We start from the raw sequence: 25,081 nt of genomic DNA, 5'->3' as shown, positions 1-25,081 counted from the left end.
ACTCGGACTGCTGCAAACGGTAAATGTTTTTTGTTTATTTGTTTCTTATACCTGGCTACAGCCGTGCCATTCCCCACCTTTCATCTCTAATTGCTGTGTGGAGTCCGGCGTGTAATTATTTCACCCTTACTTTCTGAAGCAGTACAACCTCGGGTTTCATAAAGCTCGCTGTGCACTTCATTTTTCAGACTAGAGAGAATTTGAGTCTATCAGTTAGCACAGCTCCTCCAATTAATAAAATTTCACAGGTCAAAATCTCAGAATACAATACAGAAAACTGAACAACTCCCAGAACCCTACGCCCCATCTCAGGTGTGACATCGGCCCTCTGCTTTCTGCAATAACGTGAGGTTTGTGCCATCGTCCCTTCAGCCAACAGGAGAGCTGCATTCTGGGCTGCGTTACAAAACTTGTGGAAATAATCTTTGCTGGACAGTGAGCATTGGTAATGTACAGGGTGAAAAATGTTAGAACACGACAATTCAAGCTTCTCTTCCCAGTTGGGTGGAATTCAATAAAACAAGAAGGATAGCTTTATTTCTTTCCCCCTGAATTTAACAGTAGGGGTTTTGCTTGGTGGTACCAAAGGCTGCCTGGTACCTGCGGCATGCACGTACCTTCTGTTGGGGTATCCCCATCAGTCTGGGTGGTTTTCGGCTGTGTAGGACTTACAGCAGCACGGCTAATTGGGCTGTTCAAATTTGGAGGTAGGAAAGGGAATGGATTTTGGAAGCTGTAGAGGTGATGCTTCTCCACTGCAGCTTTTCTCCTTGAATCCTGAAGAACACCCAGAGAATACTGCATACAGTAGCACGTAGTGGTCAGAGGTGGCTAAGCTCAAAGCTAGGGCACGGCAATTTCATCTCAGAGGATTCAGAGCCGGGCTGGCCGAGTTGTGATCTCTGAGGGAACATCGAGCTGGTATTTGGCAAGTGGGGGGACGGGGAGGAAGGCTGGAGCAGAAGGATTTTCAAACCTGGGTTTGGTGCCTGGCAAGTAAAAAAAAGGTTTTCTTTTGATTTTTAGAAGTTGTATTCTGGATATTTCTTTTAAGTAGTTATGCTAACAGGTATTGGAACCCTGACTCACGGTGTCATCTTCTTTTTAGGTCTGTTTATGATGGAGAGGAGCACGGTCGTTTCATGGAAAAATTGGAAGCACGGATCAGAAACCATGATCGGGAGATCGAGAAAATGTGCAACTTCCATTACCAGGGCTTTGTGGACTCCATCACGGAGCTGCTGAAAGTTAGGGGGGAAGCTCAAAAACTGAAGGTAAGAGAAAGCCACCCGAATGACGCGGCTCTAGGTGGTCCTGTTTGAGCAGGGGGTTGGACAAGGTGACCTCCAGAGGTCCCCGACAACCTCAGCTGTTCTGTGATTGACCAAGTGAATGTCTCCTTTTGTCCAGAGCGTCTTTCCTCCGTCTGGGAAAAACAAAAACAAACCCCAGCAATCTTCATTGTTTCTTCCTGTAACGATCGGTTGGTCGTTTGGAGTTCAACAATTATTTTGGCAAACTGGAATGCTGTGGTACATTAGCTTTAATCTTCCTTGCGATTCTAAGTCTGTTCTCCATTAGGAAACACATGCTTTTCCTGGTGTACCTTAGACCAATTTCTTAAGCAAAAATAAGCTCTACAGGCTGAAGCATATCTGCTATAGCAGCATCTACTCTAGTGCCCCGTATTACATCAAATTCTCATTACAATAGCATTGCATCAGAGTCAGAGCTACAAAAAGACCTGATGCAGATCCGACTTTAGTCAGGAGGTGTCTGCCCAACACTGGCAAGTGAGATATTTAAAAAGCAAATGAACACCAGAGCATGCTAAGGTATTCAGAGGAGGCAGGACAGAAGTGAAAAGTAAGTCATCAGTAGATACTGAAACACCGTTTGAACAAATACATAGCTTGATTCTTTTTCTGTGGCATCTCCAGGTGTGGTTGGCTTAACTAGAAAATAATTCTAATAATTTTGCCTTCTCCATTCCTGGCTCTAGCCTGGAATGGAGAAGGCAAAATGGTTACAGCTAGGGGTGGATTTTCTGAATGATGCGGCCCTTGAAGTTGTGCAGAAAGATGAGAGAGAGGTGGATTTTTACAGATTCCTTGGAAGAATGTGCTCAGCATTGTGTGGGAAAAGTCATTTGTAAGGATTGGAATGCAGATACGTGGTAGGAAGTTTTCTGGGGTCAAAAAGGATCTAGAGATTGGTGGTGTCCCTACATGCAGAGGTCAAGTGGGCTTGCAGTTTAAGCTTGGCTGGTGTGCCTCAAAATATGAATATTACACAATTTGGGGCATATAAGGAAGCGTAGCAGTGACTTGATGAGTGTCAGAGGTTGGAGAGCCTTCCTCTTTCTCCTAGAGAAGTTAGAACAGAGGCAGAGAAGATAACGTGCGTGCCTTTTCCGTTCTTTTCTGCAGCACCAAGCTGTGACCTTGATATAAAAATCGAAAGCAACTTCCTGGAACGATCACTTAGTGAATGGGAGTGAGTTGGGTGGCACCCAAAAAGGAGAATTCTGTCTCTGGAGACCCAGCGCAAGAAGTCTTCCTGTGGAGTCTGGGTGGAGAGATGGAGTCTGACCTGTTTAGAAGGACCTTTTTGGGCACCTAGAAGAGTGGGGGACTATTCAGTGGGCATTAGAGAAGATGAAGTCATAAATAAGGGGAAAAAAATCTCAGAAAAGCAAATTTTCTGGAAAAGAAAGAAAAAAAAACACTTTACCTTCACTGTGCTGCCTCTTGCTTTTCACACATTTATTTATTTCTTCATTTAAAGCTGCCTCAGGCATTTCCAAGCTTGCTTCAGGATTAACACATGGCCTCGAACCCCCGAGCCGTGTGCTTGCAGGAGCACCTTTCCAGGGGTGTTTCCTGACACCAGAAGCACCCTTCTTATTACAGTGGCATTTTCCACGAAGAGCATTCATCCAGCGGTTGATTGCAGGATGAGGCCATTGGAAATACCATGAAAGAAGATTTTTAAAGCCATTGTTTCTAGCCAAGAATTCCACATTGTTTGTTTGCAAAGGCTCATTGCTGTTTCCCATTCTACAGACAGCTACTTTGTTGGTGGCGCACTGTGAAGTCCATCTCTACCCTCAGGATCTCTCTTGATTTCCATTACTATGTGATCTATAAAACGGCACATGGGAAAAATATACACAGAAGCTTATTTGAGAAACATTGAGCCCTCTTTGTAAGGGTTTCCCCAGGGAATCATCCGTGGGTCCAGTGGCGAGAGCGCGTTTTGTTCCAGCTATTCATTCTGTATTTGATCTCGGTCTTTTTCTCAATAGCACTGCTCTTTGAACGTACGTACAGCCGGCTATGAAACAAATGCCCTCCGTGTTGCACCTCCAGGACGTATCTGCAGCCGTGTGCTTGTAGCTTTGGGGCGTTCTCTGTAATGTCACACTAGCAGAAATATCTACGTTCGTTGTTTTAAGAGTGCAAGCGATGAGCTAGATGTGTCGTCTCCCCTCTCTCGTGTGTACCACAGCTGCTCTCTTCCCTTTGCACTGCAGTGCTGTGTTTCAGGTGGCCCCACGTCAGGCTGAACCCTGATCAGGACCGCGTGGCCAGCCTTTCTGCTCTCCTTTCTGCTCTCCTTGGCCTCTGAAGGGCTAGCTCTGAATTAACTGGGAGCTTGAGCTTTTAGCTCCGCAGGTGAGCTCCTCCGCAGTGCATTTCTACGCTAAGAAGCTTTGTGTTGCTTTCCAAGGATGCTGGGTCACTGCTTGAGAGTCAGTATATGATTTAAAAAAAGAAAAAAAAGAAAAAAAAAGGTAAGTTAGTTGGGAATACATGGGGCACATTTTCAAAAAGGCATCTCCTTATTTTGGGTGATAACTTTTTTTTTTTAAACCAAAGCTTCTGCATTTCCTTACTCTTTTTTTTTTTTTTTTTAACTGCATGGCTTTACTAAGGCTCTTTACTTTTAACTTCTTATGTGGTTTTAAAGAAAACCCTTTTTGCTTTGCTTTTTTTGCATGTTGTACATCTTAAACGTTCTCGTATCTTCTACTGCACAAAAACTTGCATTCTCATGAGGAAGTCAGCTTCATGATACTGACTGCTCAGTCCCAGTTCGCACTCCCACTGGGTCTTGCAAGCTGTCTACCAGTCCAGTTACTCCATCTTATAAAGGCTCCAGTGGAAATTAGAAGAGCAAAGATAAATTATGCATTAGGATGGTTCAACTTGGAAAACCTGACTGGAGGTGTGAAGGGGAACAGAGCACAGAGTCACAGGGCTGGTGCCAACCTCAGCGACTCCAGAGGGTCAGGTGAAGCAAGCCCTGCTTCAGCTGGGTTGTTCCTGATGGATTTTTGTCTGACCTAATGGTAGTCCTCCCTCCGAGCAGTCCTGCCCTTCCTTCTCTAGGAAACCCAAGTTGCGTGGTTAAAAACTTTTTTTTTTCATGTCTACAACTTTTGGACCTATCAGGCGCAAAAGAGAGATCGTTCCTTCTTGTTTCTGCAGCAGTTTCCCGTAACGTGGAGGCTGAAGGACTGTTCTCTGGTCTTGTTGTCTGTAAGATAAGTAGCCCCGATCCATCCCAGTGGGTTGTGCTTTCCGGGCATCTCACTGCTTTTACTTTTCTACCGTGGAGTCTTTCCAGTTGGTGGGTTCTTCCTTATTTTTTTATTTTTATTTTTTATTTTTCATTATGACAGCATGGTTTTTGAACTGGAGCAGGCACTCAGTCACCAGCGAAATGGTGTGGGAGGGTTATTGCAGGTGTGCTGTCGAATTCTCTTCATGCACACTCGTGTGATGCCTGCTTGCTGTGTAGCAGCACAGCACGGACTGATTTTCAGCTTGATTCCCTGCGCTCACCGGGTCCTTTCTCAGAGCTGCTGCCCAGTCGCCTGTTGTCCTGTTTCGTGCAGCTCATTACCTCTGCCCGAGCTGAGTGAGTGCTCCACACCTGCCACTGCCGAACGGCAATTAATAAAAAGGCTCTTCTCTGAGAAGCCATCTGCAAGTCTGATCCTCTCTCCCAGCACTCACGGTACCGCTGTGCTCAGTCGTAAAAGCTACGAAGTTAAGAGTCAGGGAAAGAAAACGAATGGGAAGCAATCTTTATTGCTTACAGCATTCAGGTTAAGGCAGATCTAATAAAACAGAGGCAGGTGGTGTAAAGCAAAGGGAAGCTCACCTTCCCCACGCCAACCCAAGCGGTGGGTATTGCTGCCACGGAAAGCGGCCGTGCCCTAAAAATGCGACGGCCGTGCGGCGGAGTCCCGTAGGGGTTGGATAAAGGAAGAGAAAGTGGCTGTGGTGGTGGGTAATTAACCTGGTCCTTGGCTGCTCTCTCCAGATTGGGAAGTTCAGAGCTGACTCGAAGGATTGCCCCGCAGCCAGCCCTCCTTTCGTAGGAAAAGGACGTGAAGACCCAGGGTAGGCGGGTGTTGGAAGCGGGGATGCAGCCAGCACAGCCGCGCGGGGTCAGACCGCTGCCCTCCGCATCCATTCCCGGGATTCCTCTCCAGCGCCCTTTGCTCTTCTCTCTCATCACTCTGACACTCTCTAAATGATAGCAGAGCGACGTCTAAAAACCCCCAAACAAAAGCCCTGCTCAGTCCCACATGTTCCACGTGCAGATGAATGAACTAACAACTTGAGCGTCCCGTAAGCCCCTTCCGTGATCCCATCGTCTCCTTCTCCACATGTGCCCACCTGTTGTCGGCCCCCCCCTTGCTGGGCGTCTGTCTTAGATTATCAAATCTCCTCGTTGGAACAGCTTCAGTGTGTCTACAGAGGATCTCTATGAATAATCATCTATTTCTTCTCGATGTATGGACGTAGGTCTCGAGAACAAACCAAAGCACAACCCCCTGCCTCCCGAAAACTCTCAGTGTGCCAGGGCAGAATATCTCCTTACGTTTTGCCTTAGCTGGGGTTGATGTGTAATTTTAATAGAAGACTAGTGCAGCCTTGGCATTATTTTTAGGAGCAGTTTTAAATTACCCTACATGGATTCCTTTTTCCTGGTGGGATTTTCAGGATATAAGAAAATAAAATAATCTTTGGAAGAGATGCTCTGCTCCTGCTCGTAAAATCTCAATACATCATAAAGGAAATGAGCAGTTTTTGCACAGGGCAGGCAGCCAGGAGAGCTGAAGCTACTGCAGAAGGGGGAGCAATATGATGCAGATGCTGCAGTGAAATTGTGTGCGGGGAGATCATGGGATGACTCCTCCGCATGCCTCGTGGTAAGCTCATAACCAGCACGGCCAGCGTTAAGCACAAAAGGAGGTCCGTGAGGCGGGATGGCTTTGGTCGTTGAAGCAGCACCAAGCTCTCCATGTGAGACCTCCTGTTGAAACTTGGACCAGTTTGGAGCATCGTTATTGCTCAGTATCTTCCAGTAATTGGCAGGCAACAAATCGGATCCTGAATCAGTTTTATACATATTAATGCAAAATTCCTTTTCTATCTGAAACGCTTGCCTGGCGGTGTGCTGAAAAAAAAAAAAAAAGAGTGGTGGCTGTTTTCTTCTGGGTATACCTCGAAACTTGTCCTGCTCTGCTCTGCTCTTGCTGCCATTCCATGCACCGTCCATGTTCTGTTGGGTAGTTGGAGAATGCTTTTCATGGACACCTTCGCTGGCGGTGAATTCATTCGAAATTCCTGGCTGCTGTACGTGGTGGCAGCCGGGAGCTGTGCAGTACCTGCTCCTGCAGCTGCTGAGACGTGCCAGCTGGCGGCCGTCTGAACGCTTTGACGGGGAGAAATCAAGACAAGTTGGTAGTATTTACCGAGTCTCTTACTGGAAGCAGAGCTCTTAATTTGGTTTGTGGGATCTTGCGCTCCTGAATATACTCCGGGAGCTCCTCCTTGCAATTCCTGCAGTTGTCTTATCTCTCGTAACGATTTTTGTGTAGAATGAACAGAACTCCCCAAAACGCACATGAACTGCTTCATAAAATTTGATGATGCCGCTTGAAGTCCAGCGGCAGTTTCCCCGGTACAGTAGGTCTGAGCAGAACGAGAAACCTCTGAGACGTCTTACAAGGATGAGCCTGGAAATTGAAATTTACAACTTTAATGGGTATAAAAAGAGAATTTTATAGGGGGGGAAAAAAGTAGTTTTATGGCATGTTAGTCTTGCACTGACATGAGGCACCTGAACTCTGCGCAGTTATTCTCTGGTGGTATTTATCTTTATAATTGGCTGTTTTTGTTAAAAACCTGAAGGTGGGCATGTTTACTTGAACGTTTGTGTATTTTTCAGCCATCCCAGCTGGTCTCTGTAAGATGCTATCTCTGTTTACAAACCTCCTCCTGTCTGAACTCGAACGAGTATTCAGAAGAATTCCCAAAGTCGTCTTTCTGCTTGTTGTCTAAATAATGTGCAAGCTGCTTATTTTCTGTCCTGATGAGTTTAAAACGCAGCTTTGTTCTCCTCCGTGTTTTCACTGAGGCAAACAGATGCGCAGGTCGTAAAGGGCTGAAGTGCTGCGATCCCGTTTGTCCAGGGAGCCTGCGGGCTTGCAGAGTAGGAGATTTTTGAACTCTGAGCCCTGACCTTCATAGGGTAATGCAGAAAGGCAGTTGAGTAAAGAAAATAAGTAATCCTTTAAAATAAACCAATAAAGATATGGGAGCTGGGAGGAGGCAATCAATGGGAGATGCATGTGAAGGTCTAAAAGAAAATATTTGAACTTCATAGGTCAAGTCCACACTGAAGACTTTTTTTCTTACTGTGATATTAAGGAGTTAAAGGCTAATCATAATCTGTTTAGCGTTGGGTAGGGGAAATTTCTTTCCAGTAGGTGATTTCTGTCCTACCACTTACATAAAATAGCGTTTAAGAGGAGAACCCTCACGTACAAGATTTGGTCCATCGGTACTGCAGCTTTTCGAGGCGGCTGTGCCAACAGCGTTAACTCCTGTTGCCTTCTACTTTTCTTCGGTAACAGGGAAGAAAATTCTTTTGTGGCACCTGGTCGGTTAATAAACTGTTCTATGCCGTGCAAGAGAGTGCTGTGTGAGAAGCAATGTGAGGGTGTTTATGTGCGGTTATTTCTTGTGAAAAGCGTTGTCCTGACTCACGTGCAGATGTGCTCTTTCTCTTTTCCCCAATATCCCCGCAGAACCAAGTGACGGACACCAACCGAAAGCTGCAGAACGAAGGGAAAGAAGTAAGTGATGCATCCGCTCGTTGTCCTTTTTGCTTTTCCGTGGTGTGGCCGTGCTTGCTGGTGGCGAGTTACACCGAGCATCAGTAAGTGCTGAGTGTTACTGCTGGCGTACCTGGCGCTGGTGTCAAGGTGGGCATTGGTCCTCTCCTGTCTCTCTCATCTCGTTGTGAAGCGTAAGTCGTGTGAGTGTTGGGAAGTGACTTTTCTCTCTTTTTACTCCGTGTGGATTGAAAGCTAGGGGAAGGGAAAACCTGGCAAGCAGGAAGCCCTTGAATCAGCAGTAATGAAGCTGTGGGCTCGCTCCGTCAGCCCTGAGTGGCATGGATGGGGTTGTCTGTGGCCACGCGAGCTGGAGACTCTGTGCCTGCTCCGTGCTGCAGCGTGGCAGCAGTTAACGCCGGCGTGGTTTTTGAGCCCCACGGGTAGAGGCGTCAAGGCACGGAGAAAGGAAATGATTGAATGTGCCTTGGGAGCGATTTGCCTCTGACCACATTCGTTCCTCTGTCCTTTCATTGTAATGTTAGCAGGCTGGAGGGACTCGAGAGGTGGGTGACGGCTGGGTGTTGCACGAAGGCGCTGATGTCTGAAGCTTTTCGAGTGCCTCAGAGATCCGAGAGAGCTTCCAGGGACAGTTCTGTTCCCGTCTTTTCCCCTTCCTCCTGTTGAATCTCATTGCTCTACCTGTATTTCATATAAATCTTCTGCTCTTTGCACCCTTTCTGTTCTCCTTCTTAACTGCCCTCCCAGACAGCCAGGCTGCATTTCGCTGTGAGGACACGCAGGCATCCCCATCTCAGTGAGCTGCACTGCATCTGAAAAACAAACGAGAAAATACCACGTTGGACTGTGTCAGACCAATTATTCTATTAAAGATCAAAGATAAAAATGCCCTGTGGGGAGGAGGTAATGCAGCTTCTCCCCTGAACCAAATAAACATGCTTCTCTGTTACCTTGAGCAGAAGATTCATCTCTCGAAGTGGAATATCTAGGGATTTCAAAAGGACTTCACAAACTCGGTCTGGCCCTGGTCCATGCTCTAGAGGACAGAACTGTGACCTGCCCCTTTGAAAGAGCAGAACTAAGGAAGTTTTTGGTGGCTGATCCTTGTTTTGCCACTGTCCAGATGCATAGGTTTTTCTGTTGGAGACGGAGCTTTTAAAGCTCACGGTTGGTTTGGGACGCTAAGAATTCCTCTGGGAGCGAGCGGCCACATCCTGCCTTTTAGAAGGACTAGAAAAGAGAAACTTGGAAAGGGAGCGGGAGTATGGAAGAGATGAAAAAAAAAATGGGAAGGGGGAAATCATTTTTGTAATTCACAGGACGTGCTGCAAGGCTGGTATTTTGATGGCTTTGGTTTTGCTGCTTACTTGCTTGAAATTAGACGAGGGAATGCTGCTGCTATTTGATTAAACCACCCGGAGCTGCCTGCGCTCCCAATTTCAGCGATGCTGCGCAATGCTCAGGGAGCTCTCCCGTTATCAGAGTAGGCTTTGTCGTCGACCTCCTGTTTGGATGTTCATGACAAGTGCCAAGTAGTTTGTATCCTCTCTGCTCTGTCTGTTCACTATTCTTGGTGAGACTTTTTTTTTTTCTTTTTTCCCCAAAGCTGATAATAGCGATGGAAGAGCTGAAGCAATGCCGATTACAACAGAGAAATATTTCCGCGACGGTTGATAAGCTAACGCTGTGTCTTCCTGGTGAGGATCTGCAATTGCTCTTTATTTGCACAGCTGTTTGTTGTAATTCAGATCTCTTTGCTTTATGCTTCTGTCTCAATGCTCTTGTGTTTTCCTTCTCTTTCCAGTCCTGGAGATGTACAGCAAACTGCGAGAGCAAATGAAATCTAAAAGGTAAATTTTATATAGACCGATGTTTATGTTGGAAGAGTTGAAAAGCACCCCTTCGGTGCTAATTAAATTAAACAATGAGGTTCTCAAAACTTAGGAATTCAGAATCGTCCTTTCCGAGTTAACTTGTGTGATTTCTGGCTGGGTATCTTCACAGCACGGCTCAGCCTCCTGTGGTATGGAGTAGAGCTGGGATTGCAGCAGGCTCTAATTTTGTGTTAGGCTTTCTGATTAAGGTGGACGTTCCCTTTTTCTTTCCATGGATGCTCGCTGTTGCGGTGGACATTCCAAATCAAGGTATCACTCTGTACCTACGTGTTGTTACTAGACGTCATATTATGGATGCCGTAATACAAAAAGTGGTCTGAGAGAAGCCGCTGAATGTGAGTGGAAGCCAAAGACCTGAGAAACGTTGTGCAGGGTGGTAGGAGAAGCTGGTGAGAAGGCACGCGGCTTATTTTGGGATCGAAATAATTGTTCAGAAGAGTGAGCTGAACTAAAACGACTTTGTGGCCCAGAGATCACGAGCTGTAAATCCAGGGTTTTTCCCACCCCACATCTGTTGCGATGCTGAAGAATTAAACCGTGGCCCAGGATATTCGCATGGCCGGGGTCCTGGGGGATGGTTTGTTTAAGCAGTTTGGAGGCGCGCTGTAGCCCTGGGGGTGGCAAATTGGGCAAAGAGCAGCTGCTGGGAGGAGGTCAGTGGAAAACGCGGTGGGCTCCAGCTGAATGCCATGCAGGGAGCGCAGTCAGATCCAGTGCCTGTTTTGTGCCTGCCATCCATCATGTAAACAATACAGAAGAAACCAGATGTTTCGAACGAGGCGATAACTAACTGGCTAGGCGTAATTTTACACTTCCCCTACTGCCTCCGCTGATCCCTGTGGTCCTTGGTCCCCAGGAGCCTTGGATAAACAGATAAGCATGGATCGTGGAAGTGGGGCTGGCCAGGTTACAGGGAGCTTGGTTAGTTCTTCACACAGCTCTCTTTGCTTCTCTGCGTGGCTCAGTACAGAGCAGGCAGTCTATAGCTCATCCAACTGTTTTTCTTCTGTTTATGGGAACAGTGAGGGGCTTACTCGTTGACAGATGTGGGGTGGGGAGCTAGAGCTGATCACAGTGCTGTGAACTTTTGAAGGGAATCCACATGCTGCTCGATTCCCTCGTTCTGGGTAGTGTTTCCAGGGTCTGGTTCTAAGAACTGCATCTTTTTTTCTTTCCTTTATTGGACTGGTTCATTTTGAAACAAATAGAAGTTGAAAGCCACATTTAAGAAATATTTGAACCCTTGGCTTTTTTTTTCCCCTCTCCTTCTTTCTTTGTCTGGATTTGATGGCTTCATTCACCAAACGCAGCACAACATATTAAATATTTCTGTGTCTGCACCCGGTCTCACTTATCCATCATTTCGTGATGGCCAGCGGGGGGCTCGGCTACTGGTGTGAGTCTCAGGTTTGGAGCGCACAACTTCGGAGGAGCAGTAGGTTTTGCATTCTGGGTGAATAAGCTCGGCTCTTCCAAGGTAGACAAGAAGACTTATGTGCTGTTTGCTGCGCAATGGTTATAAAATGAACGGGAGCATTTGCCAAATGTAGAGTCTGTGACCGTTAACTGGAGCTGGAAATGGGGAGCGCAGCGCGGTCCAAACCCAGAGGAGTGACCGTGCTACCAGCAGAGAGAAGAGATGCAGAGAAACCTTTCATCTTCCATTGTCCAGAACTTAAGGAAATGACAGAAAGAACTTTTTTTCTCAAGCGTCTGGGACACACAAGGCTGCTCGTTGGAAAGTGATGAGAAAAATCCAGAATGAGAAAATCTGCCAGACCCTGGGAGAAAGGATGCAGATAGCTGTGTGTGGGAGCCTGTCAGTGAGCAAGTCGTGAATCCTGCTGACAAATGAATGCCAGGGCCCAGACGCGGCGTGGAGGCTGTGTGCCTTCGGGGTACCTCCCATTTCTGGGGGCCTCCGAAGGGATCTGTCTCACTTACCCACGGGTCACTTGGTCTCCAGCAGTAGAAAGGAGAATATTTCATCCTGCTTGTGGCCGAGAAGCCTCTGTAGGGCTGTGCCCTTCCAAGCAGGACCTGGCCTTTTCCAGAAGGGAAAAAAATTCAACTGTGAACCTATAGTTTATTGAAATGCCCCATTCCCAGTTGGCAAGCGTTCCTGTTTCACTGCTGCAGTGGTCCCGTGGGGTGGCCGATAAGAGGCGTTCGTGTAAGAAAAATCAGACCGGTTCTCAAAACTCCGGCTCGTGCAGCGGTTTGGGGCATCGCTGCCTTGCAGCCGGCGGTGGGGAGCCTTGCGGCGCGGCGCCAGGCGGCTCAGCTTCGCTCGCAGCGATCGCGGCTCCGCACGGCTGCACTTTGCTCTGCCCCCACGTGTTTCGGGCTTTGTTTTCGGCAGGCAGGCGGGGACCCCATCAATGAACACCCGCTGTTCCCGCAGGCCACGTTTTAGCTTCTTCTGGTTCAACAAACAATGTCCTGAAATACAACAAACCCCCAATGTGTGTTTATTCCTCTGGTTTAATTTCTGGCTCTCTGCGCACTCTTAAGTTTCCCTCTGGAGAGGATTGCGTTTTATTGCACATAGCTTTTCATACCTCACCGGGGCATAAATGCTGACCGGGTTACGGGGTTAATCCGGTTAACTTCTGGTGTTCCTAACAGGACAGGCAGCCCTGGGTTAAAATAACTTCCCCGTGGACCTGCCCGGAGTTTAGGCAAGAATTATTTTGAATGGGGATTTGAGCGTCAGGTTATTTCGGTGGCGCTAGCACATTGCTTAGGACTAAACGCTGTTTCCCACCCTAACCTTCAGGGTGTAAGTGGTGTAGGTGTTTGTGAACGGGATTAACCGTGAGTAGAGTCAGCTTGAGTTGCCTTAATTCACCCCCAGAGGGGACCGTGACCCCATGGGGTGGCAGTCTTTTGGCATGTGCTGCTTGCTGAAACCCTGAGAGCAAAACCTGTTGGGGGGGGGGGAAGCCCGTTTATGTCTGAACAAACTCTTGCAGGAGGGCCCCCGTGGGGCATATTCCAGCAAACAGGCAAACGGGTGCCCTCTTCCCAAAGGGGAAAGACTGAAAATATTTGAGAAAAATGGTTTGGACAGTTTCCTGCTTAGTTTCCCATTTAGCATCTCCCGTCAGGTTACTCAGCCCGTTTTAAAATGACCCGTTACCGTGCTTCGTTGGCACGATGGCAGTCGTGCTGTTGTGCTGAGAGGTCAGGGAAGTGTTTGGTACCTTGCCTAAGGCCGTTGCTGGGCCTGACCGAGATGTAAAAGCGTGGGTCCTGGATAAAGGAAGGAGTGTTGGGGGTTCTTGCAGTCTAAGGCTTCATCTTAAGTCGTTAACGTATATTCCTTTATAGCGGGGAAATCACTTATTGTCAGCATTGCAAAGCTCGTGGACGCCAGTGGTCCAACAGGAGCTGCAGAAGAAGGAGGGACCTCACAGAAAAAGTGTCCTTTGGTCCCGTTAGGTGGGGTTGTATTGGGATTGTTTTCACCTCTATCTAAATAAAAAGGTTCCTTGGGTGGGAAGTGTTTTTCAGTGGTGCTTAGCAGCTTTTGAAGAGCTGGGAGGAAGGTGGGGTCTGAGTGCTTGTGCCACAAGAAATCTCAGCGCTCCTGTACTCAGGGTACATCGAACAGATTAACAAGTATCCCCGCGAGTAGCACATACTGGCACGTGCTGGATAGCAGTCTGTCAGCCTGCGGTACGTTACATATTCTCATCTCCATCCTACTGTTTTACAAGACCTCGCTGTTCAGGGGCCACCCAGTCTTTGAGGCGACAAAGGTGAGGCTGCTGCAGCCCTGGGCCCGAGCAGTCACGAGGTGAGGGCGCACACGTGGACATCGACACACGGCACGTACATTGACACACGGCTGGCTGCACGGGTCGGGTACATGCCCCATACCTCACCCAGTAACCCCCCTGCTCCGTGGGGTGCTCCGGAGACACCCCCTGCCCCCCTTGGGGAGGTCTTGGGGACAACGGAGCAGGCACGTGGGCGAGAGCCGTGCTGGGCTCAGCTGGTGCAGGCGACTCGTTGCCCAGCTGGGCCCTGGCTGTGCATCAGGGCTCTGAGCGAGGAGCTGCTGCTCCCAGCCAGGACTGCTGTCACAGTGTTCCTCTGCTTCCCTGTTTGGGAAGGAAAATGGTGCTTTTATGGTTAGCTGGGTGCCAAGATCTATATTGCTTCAAACGGAGCTGAAGTTCTTAGACCTATTGAATTATTTATGTACGGTGCACATTTTTGAGTGGAAATGGGGTGGAAATAGCTGTTGTTTTTTTTTTTTTTCTGCATCTGCTTTGCTTGCTTTCCCCAGACACTACCCTGCTCTGAAGACCCTGGAGCACCTTGAGCACACCTACCTGCCTCAGGTGAGCCACTACCGCTTCTGCAAGATCATGGTGGATAATATCCCAAAGCTGCGCGAGGAGATAAAGGAAGTTTCCATGTCAGACCTCAAGGATTTCCTGGAGAGTATCCGTAAGCACTCCGACAAGATCGGGGAGACAGCAATGAAACAGGTAAGGACTCCTTCTCTTTGGTGGAGGGGAAGCTGTTCTGGAAGGAGTTTCACAGTCACGTTGAGTTCTATCTTTCCAATGCCAAGGCAGTAAAGGCTTCACAGCAACTTTAAGGTGAAAAAGTTTTTGTTCTGTAATTGCTGCTGGAGCTTACTTTCTGATTTTTACCCTATTGAAAAATGGCAGTTTGTTTTTGTCGTCGTCTTCTCCCACCTGTACTTTGCCATGGACTCTTGGCAGCCCTGCAGCCTGGGAGGTGCAGGGGCTGCGGATTCCTGTTTTCCACGCAACAGAGTGGGGGAGTTTTGTGCTGCCCTGCCTGGGGAGAACTGGAGGAGCTGGGGATATCGGTGCAGACTTCCCAGGTTCAGAGTAAAGCAATAGAAGTACCCATTTTTTTGCATCTTAACCTCATTCTCAAATGTTGGGTAGACTTTTATTGTGGCTTGCTTGTACTTGCCTAGCAGTCGATGTCTGCAAAAGATGAACCTGATTAATTGAACATAGCCATGCTTGTATTAAGATGGAATTGCCTTTTCTCGAACTATTCTAGTTTTGAATTTCAGTACACTTTTTCTTATCACATCTGGAGAGCATTGCTCATGGTGTCTGTGAAAACAAACTTTTTGATGAAATTCAAATCCACTGGTAATGAAATGTTACCTCGAGACGTATTTCCTCTGATAGCGATTGACTGATCGGGGTGGTTGATTTATGGGAAAGATTCTTGCCATAACTTTTCACAAGATGATATATGACTTATAAACACTGTCCTTTCTGTAAAATGTACTAGCTCGAGGATTTCCATTAACTGATTTCATCTATAATGTGTCTACTCCCTTGTTGTCTTCACAGTCTCTCTCTAGTATTTTGGGAAAGCAAATCCTTACATTACATAATAGAGCTCTGAAGATACGCTGTTATGTTTCTTACAGTTCAGCAAACATTTTTCTTAGTTGTTGCATAAATCAAATGAGGTTCTCTGAATCTGCTGAAAACGTCTGGTGATCCGGGCATCCTGTCGTGGAGCCAGACGTGCCTGGTGGCAATGCCTGCGACGGCTCCAGGCATTACAGTGCTGAATTTACCTGAGACAATGGTTTCCAGAACAGTTGGTTACAAAAAAAAAAAAAAAATTGTGGCAGACAAACTTTTAAGCAGATTATTCTTTGGTTTCTGGGGCTCTGGACGGAAAGGAGGAAGTTCAGGTTGTCTCTTGGTACCCAATTAGTGCAGCAACTGTGCTACTTTAAATAAATAAATAATTCTTTATATCCCGGTAAGGATATTCACCAATTACAGAGACGTAAGAGGTTGCAGATGTCTTCTCTTTTTATTTTCCAGTTTTGTCACTGGGACACTGGGAGGGTGAGGCTGGGTATCTGGCCCTCATAGGACCGCGGCTGGTGGCTTTGGGCAGGGAGAACCTGCCGGGAGAGGTCACGGGTGGACGTTCAGCCACATTTTTTTGCTGCTTGGACAGACCAGTTTTGAGAAATTTGTCATTTAAAAAAACAGCAGGAGGCTGGAAATAGGGGAGGGGGAAAAAAGTTGGGTCTTCATCCAGCGGGTGGTGGAGCTTTGGAGCTCCTTGTGCAAAACCTGCATGGCTTCCAGGAGGAACTGGGCAAGTGGTTTCAGCGGGCTCCTGCGGGGTCGCTACCTGAGCAGACCGTCCGGGGCTCAAGAAGTGCCTGGAGTGACAACAGCGAGAAGCTGGGAGAAGGTTTGGGGAAAGAGCAACGTTTATTTGCCTTGTTCTTGTCCTGTGGTGGGGCTTGGTCTTGCAGTACTGCATTATCTGAGCTCCTGGTCGGAGCCAGCAAGTGGTTGTGTGGCTGAATGAAACCCCCAAAGAGCGTGTGCTTTCCTCCCATAGCAACTCTTGCTTCCTTTTCCTCCGTGATGTTTAGGCGTTACGGTTTTTCTCTACGCTTAGCCTTTTGTTGCTCATTGTCTATTCCCCCTGCTAATATTGTCTGCTTTCCCTAAGCTGGTTATTTGTTCTCCAGCTGTGGATAGCCTCTCGGCTAGGGCTGTGGCCCCTGCTTGGACCTCAGTTAAACGTCTGTTCCTGCTCCTTGCCGTCGTTTTCCACTTAGAGACTTGCAGAAGTCCTTCATCTTTCACCATCTGCTGAGTTCCAGCCATTTTGGACCTTAAGGATTTCCAAACTGAGGTCTGATTGTGATGATTTTTCCTTTTGTTCGTTGATGCTGCCAGCACCTCTGTGATCAGAGCTTCAGTCTCTGAATGTATCTAACAAAAAATATTTAAGTGGAAAAGGTGTTTTTCTTTCTTTCACGTAGATGCTAATGAAATATAAAGTAAGTTGGGCTTTTGCGAGCAGCATCACAAAACATCTCGATGTTTTTAGCATCATCCGGCAAACATTTCCAGTCTCGCCCACATCCCAGTTTTCTGCTCTTGGGTGAGAGCCGGGTGCAGGCTGCAGCAGGACTTTCCTTCGCCCTCCGTGGACCGTGGCTATCTCCGAGGGAGGGCTCGCCAGCTCCTCAGCGGAAAATAAGTGCCGTTCCCACCCAGCAGCTTGGAGAGGAAGGTAAACTCGCCGCGTCCAGTTGCAAACGCGGAGCTGGAAGCGGTGCCGGAATTAGAGCGACGTGCTAGGTTTATTCCTGCCGAAAGCGTCACGGGCTGCTCGAACGCCGAGAAGCGATGAGGAGCTGAAGCTTTCCGAGCCTCCCGTCGCGTGGGGTCACTTCACGTCGCCGTGCTGAAAGCGCAGGGCAGGGCTTCCTCTGCCAGAATCACCAGTATCACTTCTTGCATCACTGGGCCTTTTTCCTCGGTCTGCTGGCTGTGATTGATAGCCGCTCTGGAGCGGAGCGGAGCTGGCAGGAGGCCTGGGAGAGTCGGGGAACTGCGATTGGCAGCTAAATGCATTCGGTTTAAATTAGCATCATATAAATTCTTTTAAAATTGTTTGATTTCACCAGCGGGAATGGAATAGGGGCTGATACAATGGGGAAAGGAAATCGTGTTTTTGTAACATTACAAATCTGAGGCTGATGATGACAAGAGCTGAAAATTTCATTTTGTGATAATCAGAATGATCTGTCTCGGAGTGCTCGGAGCCGTGGCTGCGTTTCTGGCCGGCAGGCAAAGATGCGGGGAGTTCGCTGGCCCCTCTCTTGGACAGGAAAGCCGCCGTGGGGTGAAGTCAAGTGAGACGGTCCCGGGGTCAGCCGAACGCGGGGAACAGTGCGCCGAGAAACCCTATATCCTCAGAGCACAAATGATGAGTTCTCATTGACTCCTTTCCTCGTTTTTTTCAGCCCGAGTTTTATTACCTGTGCTTCTGGGGGGATCTGCTTTGTTCCAGCCCGTGTGCTTAATTACCCGGCTCTGGAGCAGCTGGAAGTAGCTCCGCGCATTTGAACTCGTTTTGGACTTTGGCCCTGTGAACCTGTGTGTGTGTTTTGTTTTTGTTGTTCTGGTTTTTTTTTTTTAAAGAGCCGAGCTCTGGGCTTTGCCAGGAGTGAATTACATCTTATTAACACTTGCTGATATCCGGAATGCGGTTTTATTATCTAGCTTAACGGCTGAAATATGCAAGGCATGTGGAAGAGGTCACTTAAGATGGTGCTGCGCGCAGAGTATCGAGGGTAAGCCGTGAGTGCTGCTACACAGGGGGCCAAGAATAACCAATCCAAAAGCCATTATCGGATAAAGTTTGTCAGGACAGCCAAAGCGCTCAGCATGCCTTTCAAATAGATGGAGGCAACCCAGCATTTTTTATAGCCTCGCTAGGATGCGCTCTCAGAGCTGCTGTTTTAAGAGGTGGCGACGCAGTACAAGCTTCAAGGGCTTGGTGTGCCAGCCGTCCTTTTTTCGGGTGCTGTTTGCTCTTCTTGGCAACAGGTATTGGAGTCTGTGTCACTTTTGAGCGGTATAATGTGAGGTTTACGTAGATATTTTTCCTGCGGTGGCAGAAAAATACCAACTCAGCAACATGAGCATATACGCAGGCTTAAAAACGAGGCAAAAAAACTGCACAGTGATGTGCGTAAGTAATGCTAAATGTTAAAATGTTAACGTCCTTCTGTCGGAATGCAGTTGTCACCTCCAGCTGAAGACGATGAAGCACTTCACGTGGTTTAACAGCAGCTCTGTACAAAAGGCAACCGGTTCTCTGAAACGAGTTATTTCATCTCGGGTATGAACGACTTCCCTAGCTTCACACGCCGTCCCTGCAGGTCACGGGTGAGCGGAGAACTGTGGCAGAGCACGGTGTGCTGTGCACCTCCTCTGCTCTGTACCGTGGGCTTTCGAGCCTCAAAACTGGCTGGCCGTGGATGACTGAACAGCAGGCGGGGCTGTGCTGCTGGCCCTGCACTGACGTGCCTGATACGCGTAGGAGCGTTCAGTAGCGCAGGTAGCAGCGGCCTTACAAAGAAAAACGTTGTGGAGGAAGAGGAGCCTTTACTTTTGTCTGTCACTGCTGGGGGTGACAGTGGCTAAAAGGCATTCCCTGTGACCGCAGGGATGTTGGCGCTGTGCGATTGCGAGGCCGTGGTGAGGCTGCCGAGCAGCCAGCTGTGTGCTGCAGCGTGGTCGGTGTGTCTGGATCCATGCTGAATTCTGACCTCGAGGTGCCCAGGTTTGCGGCGGCACGTTTGGGGATTTTGCAGGTTTCTTTGCAGGGTTTGCTCTGTGCTGCTGGTGGTTCTTGCGATTGTAACTGAGCCTTCACGTGCGTTTTTGCCAGCAGTACACAGAAGCAGCTATTTGCTGGTGGCAAGTCCTGAGAATCTGCTGGTGGTTTTTCAACACGTCCTAATTTTGAATGCATAAAAATATGCACTAAAGATGCTCCTGTGTAATTTCGGTAAACAATAAATTGGAAGGTTGGATTTTTTTTTTTTTTTAAAGCTGCTGCTCTGCACAGTGTTCGTGGGGAAGAAAAATGGGTTGCACTCAGCTCCTTGGCTGCTCCAAGCGCGCTTCCAAGCACTTCCCTTACCGTTGGGTGCCAGCAGGGGGTTTTGCAAGGACAGCTCCCTTCCTGCCCAGCGGTGCCCCTTTCCCATCTCAGCCACTATGAGTTGATCTCCTTCAGGATGGCGGTGGCCGAGGGGTTCTGTGGGTGGTGGGGAGTTGAGGGACCAGTGATTCCTGGCCTTGGAGGGGACACGAGGGACAGCAGCGGGATGTGGTGCAGCTTCAGCCTGGTGGCACGTGCCGCAGAAGGGCGTGAGAAGGACGAAGGGGAGGTAGGTGGTACGGAAAGCGGGGAAAGCAGGGGGGAGCTCGGCCTGCAAAGGTCGCCCATCACCGAAAACACACCTCGGTCGCGCAGCTTCACCAGCACGCTGTACCCAGAAGAGGAGGCGATGCCGGTGGCACGTGTCCCCCGGGGCAGGGTGCTGTGGTGCCCCGGAGGGACCGCGTCCCCCAGGCTGAGCCCACTCGCAGCAGGGCTGCCCCGCTGCAGGTTGCAGCAGCCAGAAATCCGAGGGAGCTCTGTCAGGCAGCTTGTTGGAACTGCTGGTGATAAGTAGAGACGTGGCGTGCGGCGGCTTCAGCCTTGTTGGGAAATCCTGTCCCGGCCCCGCTCCTCGTCGTAAATGCAAACACATGCACGCCACCCCCAGCCACGAGAGCGCAGCGGCTCCCTGCGCGGCGGGGGGCAGAAGGACGTTTTCTCAGACTCCAGATACTGCCTGGTGGCCTTTTGATGGCCCGAAAAAACGCTTGAAAACGCAGCCTGGGCAGTGTTCTTAATTATCCCCATCTCTGGAAGCTGGGAACTTTACGTAATCTGCTGCGGCGCGTATGGGAATCGTTTGTGCTCTGGGTGCATATTTTGGAGCAAATGAGATTTAACTGCATGTCTGTGGCTGCGCTGCGCGGGGAGCGACCTTCTGCTGGGTGTCGGTGCCCCGGCAGAGCCCACGCTCCCCAAAAGTCTCCTGTGTTTGAAATGGAGGCTCCCCTGCCACGTGGGCTGGGTCCACCAGATCCGAGCCCGAGGTTTCTCGTGCTGCTCGGAAGATCCCCGCGTTTACCTGCCCCGTAGGGCCAGGGTTTCAGTGCCAACTCCCAAAAGCACCCTTGAGATCTGAGCCTCTGGCCCTTCCGAGCGGTGCCTCTGGTGCCAAGGGTTTTCGTTAGCCAAAAAAAAATAAAGTAAAATAAAGTAGTTTAATAAAAACAAGGGAAATTTATAGCCCCGGCTGCAGGAAGGGGGGAGCCTTCTGCAGGGGTCAGCCTGGTGGCTGGGCGCGGGGTGCCCGTTTACATGGCGGCAGTCGGGGTGAGCAGGTAGCCTTTTCCCCTTCTGGGCAGGTTTGTGAAGCAGAAACTTATTTTCTAGCAAAATCGTGTAACGAGACTTCCCTAATCTTTGATGCTATTGCTCGTCTGCTCGTTATATGAAAGTATTACGGAAGGAAATATATCTTCGAGGGCTGTTTGGGTTAGAAGGCTGGTGGTCTCAGCTTGCAGGTTTGGGGGAAGAAGCTCATAAAACAGGCAAACTGGATGAAGTGGGTGAAGCAGCAGGAACGGGGAGGCTTTGGTGTCGGGGAGAAATGATTAACGCTGATCACTGCCGCTGTTAAACCTGCGTGAGCTCCGAGATGCTTTCAAGTGCCTTCATCCTCTTTTTTTTCTTTTTGTTAGAAGCTTCTAATGTTGTGTGTTCATACCCACCCTCTGTCCCTGCACCCCAAGAAAGAGATGGATAAATCGGACTGAATCCTTCAAGCTATTTATCCGCAGCATCTCCTGCTTAACCTCTTTGGAAACATAGAGTTGAACAGTAAAAAGGTTTTTGTTTTGCCCGAGGTTAGAAGTGCAGGCACATCTTTAATAACTCACTACTCTTCACTAGGGCTTGCCACTGAAAGCTTTTTTCCTAGCAGCACGTTGGACACCATCCCCACACTGACTGCATCGATCACTTGACGCTTGTCACTTAATTTGAAAGCTTTTTAAGTAAAATCGTGGGGACGTGTCGGCCTCCCCCTGCTGCATTCGCCACCCTAATCCACCTGCTCTTTGCTCGAATCAGAGGCGATCTTAGTGGTTTTGGGAGATAAAACGTGCTCTTTGTAGACAACTGGGGACAACCTAGCTCTTGGAAGCAAGCTGCCAGCTGCCTCGGGTTGTCCCTGCTCTGTGTAGGATGGGGGAGCAGGGTGCAGGGGTCGCGGCTCTCTGGCAGTACGGGGGTGAGGAGGGGGCTTGGGGAGCTGTCGGGCTGCCCACCCGTGCTCCTGTGGGGGACGTGCAGGGGAGCACGTCCTTCCTCTGCCCTTAGCCTCCAGCCCGTGTAGCCCCGACTTCCCTGCCCCGTTTCACGGAGCACGCGTGGATTCATCGCGGTCCTGTGTCCCCTGCTTCGCACCTTCAGCCCCGAGCTCGCCCGCGGAAACCAAAGCGGCCCCGAGGAGCTCTCGCACGGCCGGAGGATGCTCGGCTGCGTGCAGGAGGGGCGAAAACCGAGGAAGACGAAGGAAAAGATGTGAAGGGTTTGGAGAACTGGAAAAACCTTATTTTTTTTTTTTTGAAGCGGATCCTGGAGCGAACCGTCTGGCCAGGAGCTTGAGGTTAAACGTGATCCCTCGACTTCCCGGTGCGCGTGGGAGCGCGGGGGCCGCAGCAGCCCGACGAGCTCGGGTTCGGAACACGGGGTCGGGGCGGATGGGGCGGCCGCGGGTGGGAAAAGCAGGCGAAGGCGGCGACGAGGATGTCTGCCGGGGTGGACCGGGGGGCCAGCAGCACACGTGGGTCATGGTGGAGAGGTGGTGATAGGGGTATTTGCAGATGTAAGCACGTTCCTGTTCCCCGGTGCGCTTTGTTTGAGGTCTTCGTGCTTCCTCGTGCTTCAGCTCTCCTCCTTCCCACATCACATAATTTGAGTGCAAATGTGCTTATTAGCATAAAAGGACTTTTCATGCTAACATTTCCTGGCTTTCTGCAGAAGGTTTCTCTGTTTACTTAAGAGGAATTCTCTGCCTTTAAGTCTCCATTTACAATTTATACCCTATAGGAGCTTTATTAATAACTGGGTATTCCTCTGAATTCTTTTTATGACCTCAAAAATGAAACTGCTAAATCAAGGGCCTTTTTTATTTCACCACGTGTATGAGTAATGGCCACAGGGGCCGTGCTATCCCCAGCAGCGTATCCAGCCTGCGCTGCGGACATGGCCACCTCGTAAAACCCAAAGTTTAACTACAGGGCAGCCGTGTGCTGGAGCGGCTTTTTGTGTGGTTGCCTTTTAAGACCGTTTCAAACGCTTGACATCCAGAGATGTTCCTTGAAATTCATCCTTTATCTTCCAGCTCTTAGGAGACGTGGTACAATACACGAAGCTTGAAAGAGCGGTGCCAAGCCGAGGCGCGAGCAGCTCTTGCTCCTTCTTTGGAGCCTGTTAGTAACCCGTTAGTAACTGCTTTACTTTTTTTTTGCATTGTAGCTGGGTAAAGAGGTGCCGTTAAACTTTTTCTATCCGCCCCGGACTGCAGGCATTCGGCGCTGTAATTCTCACTGATCTCGCCTGGTTTTAATTACGTAGCCCGAGAGCTGCTCAAAGGGAGGCGCTGCCTGGTGCGCCGGCGGCCCGTGGCCGTGCCAGCTTTGGAGGTGAGCCAGCACGGACCGACCTCAGACCCGTAAAAGTGGGTGCTGTGGTGGCTGTGGCATACGCCACGTGTGGGGAGGACGTGGAGGAGCACGGGGACCTGCGCAGGACGGCCAGGTTGGGGTGTTGGTGGGGATCAGGCTGGCTCAGAGCATTGGGGATTGCCCCCGGCAGGATGCTGCTGCCTGGGATGGTGAATTCTTCAGCTTGCGTTTAGATGGCTCGGGCTCATCGTAACGTAGCTGCTCGTAAACCTTCTGAGTTAACCAATTTTTCCCTTTTTTTTTTTTTTTTTTTGAATTCCTCGAGTGGTTTTGGTGACAGGTTCCTGCGCGGCGTGGTTGGAGGATGGCTCTGTACTTGCCGCGGCTGCTGAGCGCTCGGCCGTGCACTCGTGGCAGGGGAGCCCAGGGGTTTGGGAGCCTGGGCGCTCCTGGGGTTGGTGTACGTTCCCAGAGCTGCTTCCCGAGGTGTGAAACGCCTTGTGGACGTGGCAAACCACGAACACCACTGTAAAACGGTTCTGGCACTGCGTGCGAGGTGACACCGTTGTGTCGGGACCAGGTTTTCCTGCTTCTGGGTGCTGTGGCTCATCCAGTCCCGGCACGATCCCCGAAGCCAGCCGCTGCCCACGTATTTAGGAACTCGGCCGTTTCTCCAGGTGACCAAGGCTTTGCTGCAGCCGCTCAGCAGCAGGACGCCACCCCGCACGGTAAGCTGCCGGTCGCACAGAGCACCCCGCAGGGGCTGGCCTGGCGGCACCGTTCCCAAATCCCAGCCACCTCCTCTCGGCGTGTGGGCCGTGACCCGTCCGCAAGCGATGGGGAAGGGCAGGGGTCGTACGAAACGATGTCAATTCACCAGGGGGTTCCGGTATTGGGGTTGCTAATGAGGCGCAATCGCGTTTGTAGGGCCGTATCTGTAGGGTTGAGGCCCAGCGGCTGAGTTCTCAGGGAGAGGACTGGAGGCTGTGCCGTGCGGCGTGCCCTCTGAGTGACACTCCCGTGCAAATTGCAAACGGGTGTATGCAGAAATCACCAAGTAAAACCCTTCAGCAACCCAAGACTTCCTTTAGTTCTATTTTTTTTCTTTTTTTTTTTCTTTTCTTTCCCTTTTTCTTTTTAAATACGAAGTTCTGCTGACAGGCTCAGGTCATTTAAGCCTCTCAACATATTCTTCTAATTCGCGTATATAGCAAATGTAGAACAGCTTTCAGTTGTGGATAAAAATGCACTTCAGTTACTCCCCGGACAGATCGGCTTTGTTTCTCTCCCCGTCTCCTCCCGAGCTGGACAAGTTCACGTGGGTGGATGAGGAAAGGATATCTCGAGCGCAGCGCTGCGTTTGTTCGACTTCAGGAGCCTCCGCGCGCTGCGATCTGGTTTGTCACTGCAGCCACAGAGTCTGCCCATGGCTCCGTCGAAGTATTTCAAAGGGTTTATTTCTGGGAGAAATCAAAATCTCCTGTGCAGCAGAGGAATACCTTCTGCAGCCGGAAAATAAATAAGTGGTATAGCTCTTTAGCCCTGCAGGACGGAGGGATTTGTGATGTCTGCTACTGAGCGTGTTGGTGTGGAGAACGTGGTGGCGAAACGGTCTCCTTGCACCAGTGGGGATGAAATGTAAAGATGTAACGTGATTTCATCTGCTTTAGTCCCTCTAGATTGGAAGGAGGAAGGGGAGGCCGTGGTTTGCTTTCCCTTTGCCAGTTTGAAGGTATTCTAGGCTGGGAAAATAGATTCCCCAGATACCCGGGCATCAAAACTGCAGTGTGCTCTGTCGATGGCACGGGCTGAGGCCACAAGTCACTGCTGACCGAAAGGAGAACCTCTCCCCGTGGTTTTTAAATGGGATGGAGAAACCAGTGCCTGTACCTGGGGGCTGCGAAAGGTGCTCCAGGGAGGGTCAC

The 25,081-nt window shown here is 49.6% G+C and overlaps 1 protein-coding gene across 7 annotated transcripts in view; it reads left to right on the top strand.

The window, feature by feature from the left end:
- EXOC6B (exocyst complex component 6B) overlaps positions 1-25,081 on the top strand; it is a 294,380-nt gene that overhangs the window by 42,825 nt on the left and 226,474 nt on the right. For all 7 annotated transcript variants that reach the window (XM_066997041.1, XM_048045623.2, XM_066997042.1 and 4 more), the window contains exons 2-6: positions 1,109-1,274; positions 8,114-8,161; positions 9,768-9,858; positions 9,966-10,011; positions 14,354-14,558. In XM_066997041.1, coding sequence (XP_066853142.1) covers positions 1,109-1,274; positions 8,114-8,161; positions 9,768-9,858; positions 9,966-10,011; positions 14,354-14,558 — 556 coding nt within the window. The remainder of the gene's footprint in view (positions 1-1,108; positions 1,275-8,113; positions 8,162-9,767; positions 9,859-9,965; positions 10,012-14,353; positions 14,559-25,081) is intronic.

This window comes from Anser cygnoides, chromosome 4 (genome assembly GCF_040182565.1).
Source record: "Anser cygnoides isolate HZ-2024a breed goose chromosome 4, Taihu_goose_T2T_genome, whole genome shotgun sequence".
Lineage (NCBI taxonomy): Eukaryota > Metazoa > Chordata > Aves > Anseriformes > Anatidae > Anser > Anser cygnoides.
The sequence above is the reverse complement of the archived record's forward strand: the minus strand, read 5'-3'. Positions and strand labels throughout refer to the sequence as shown.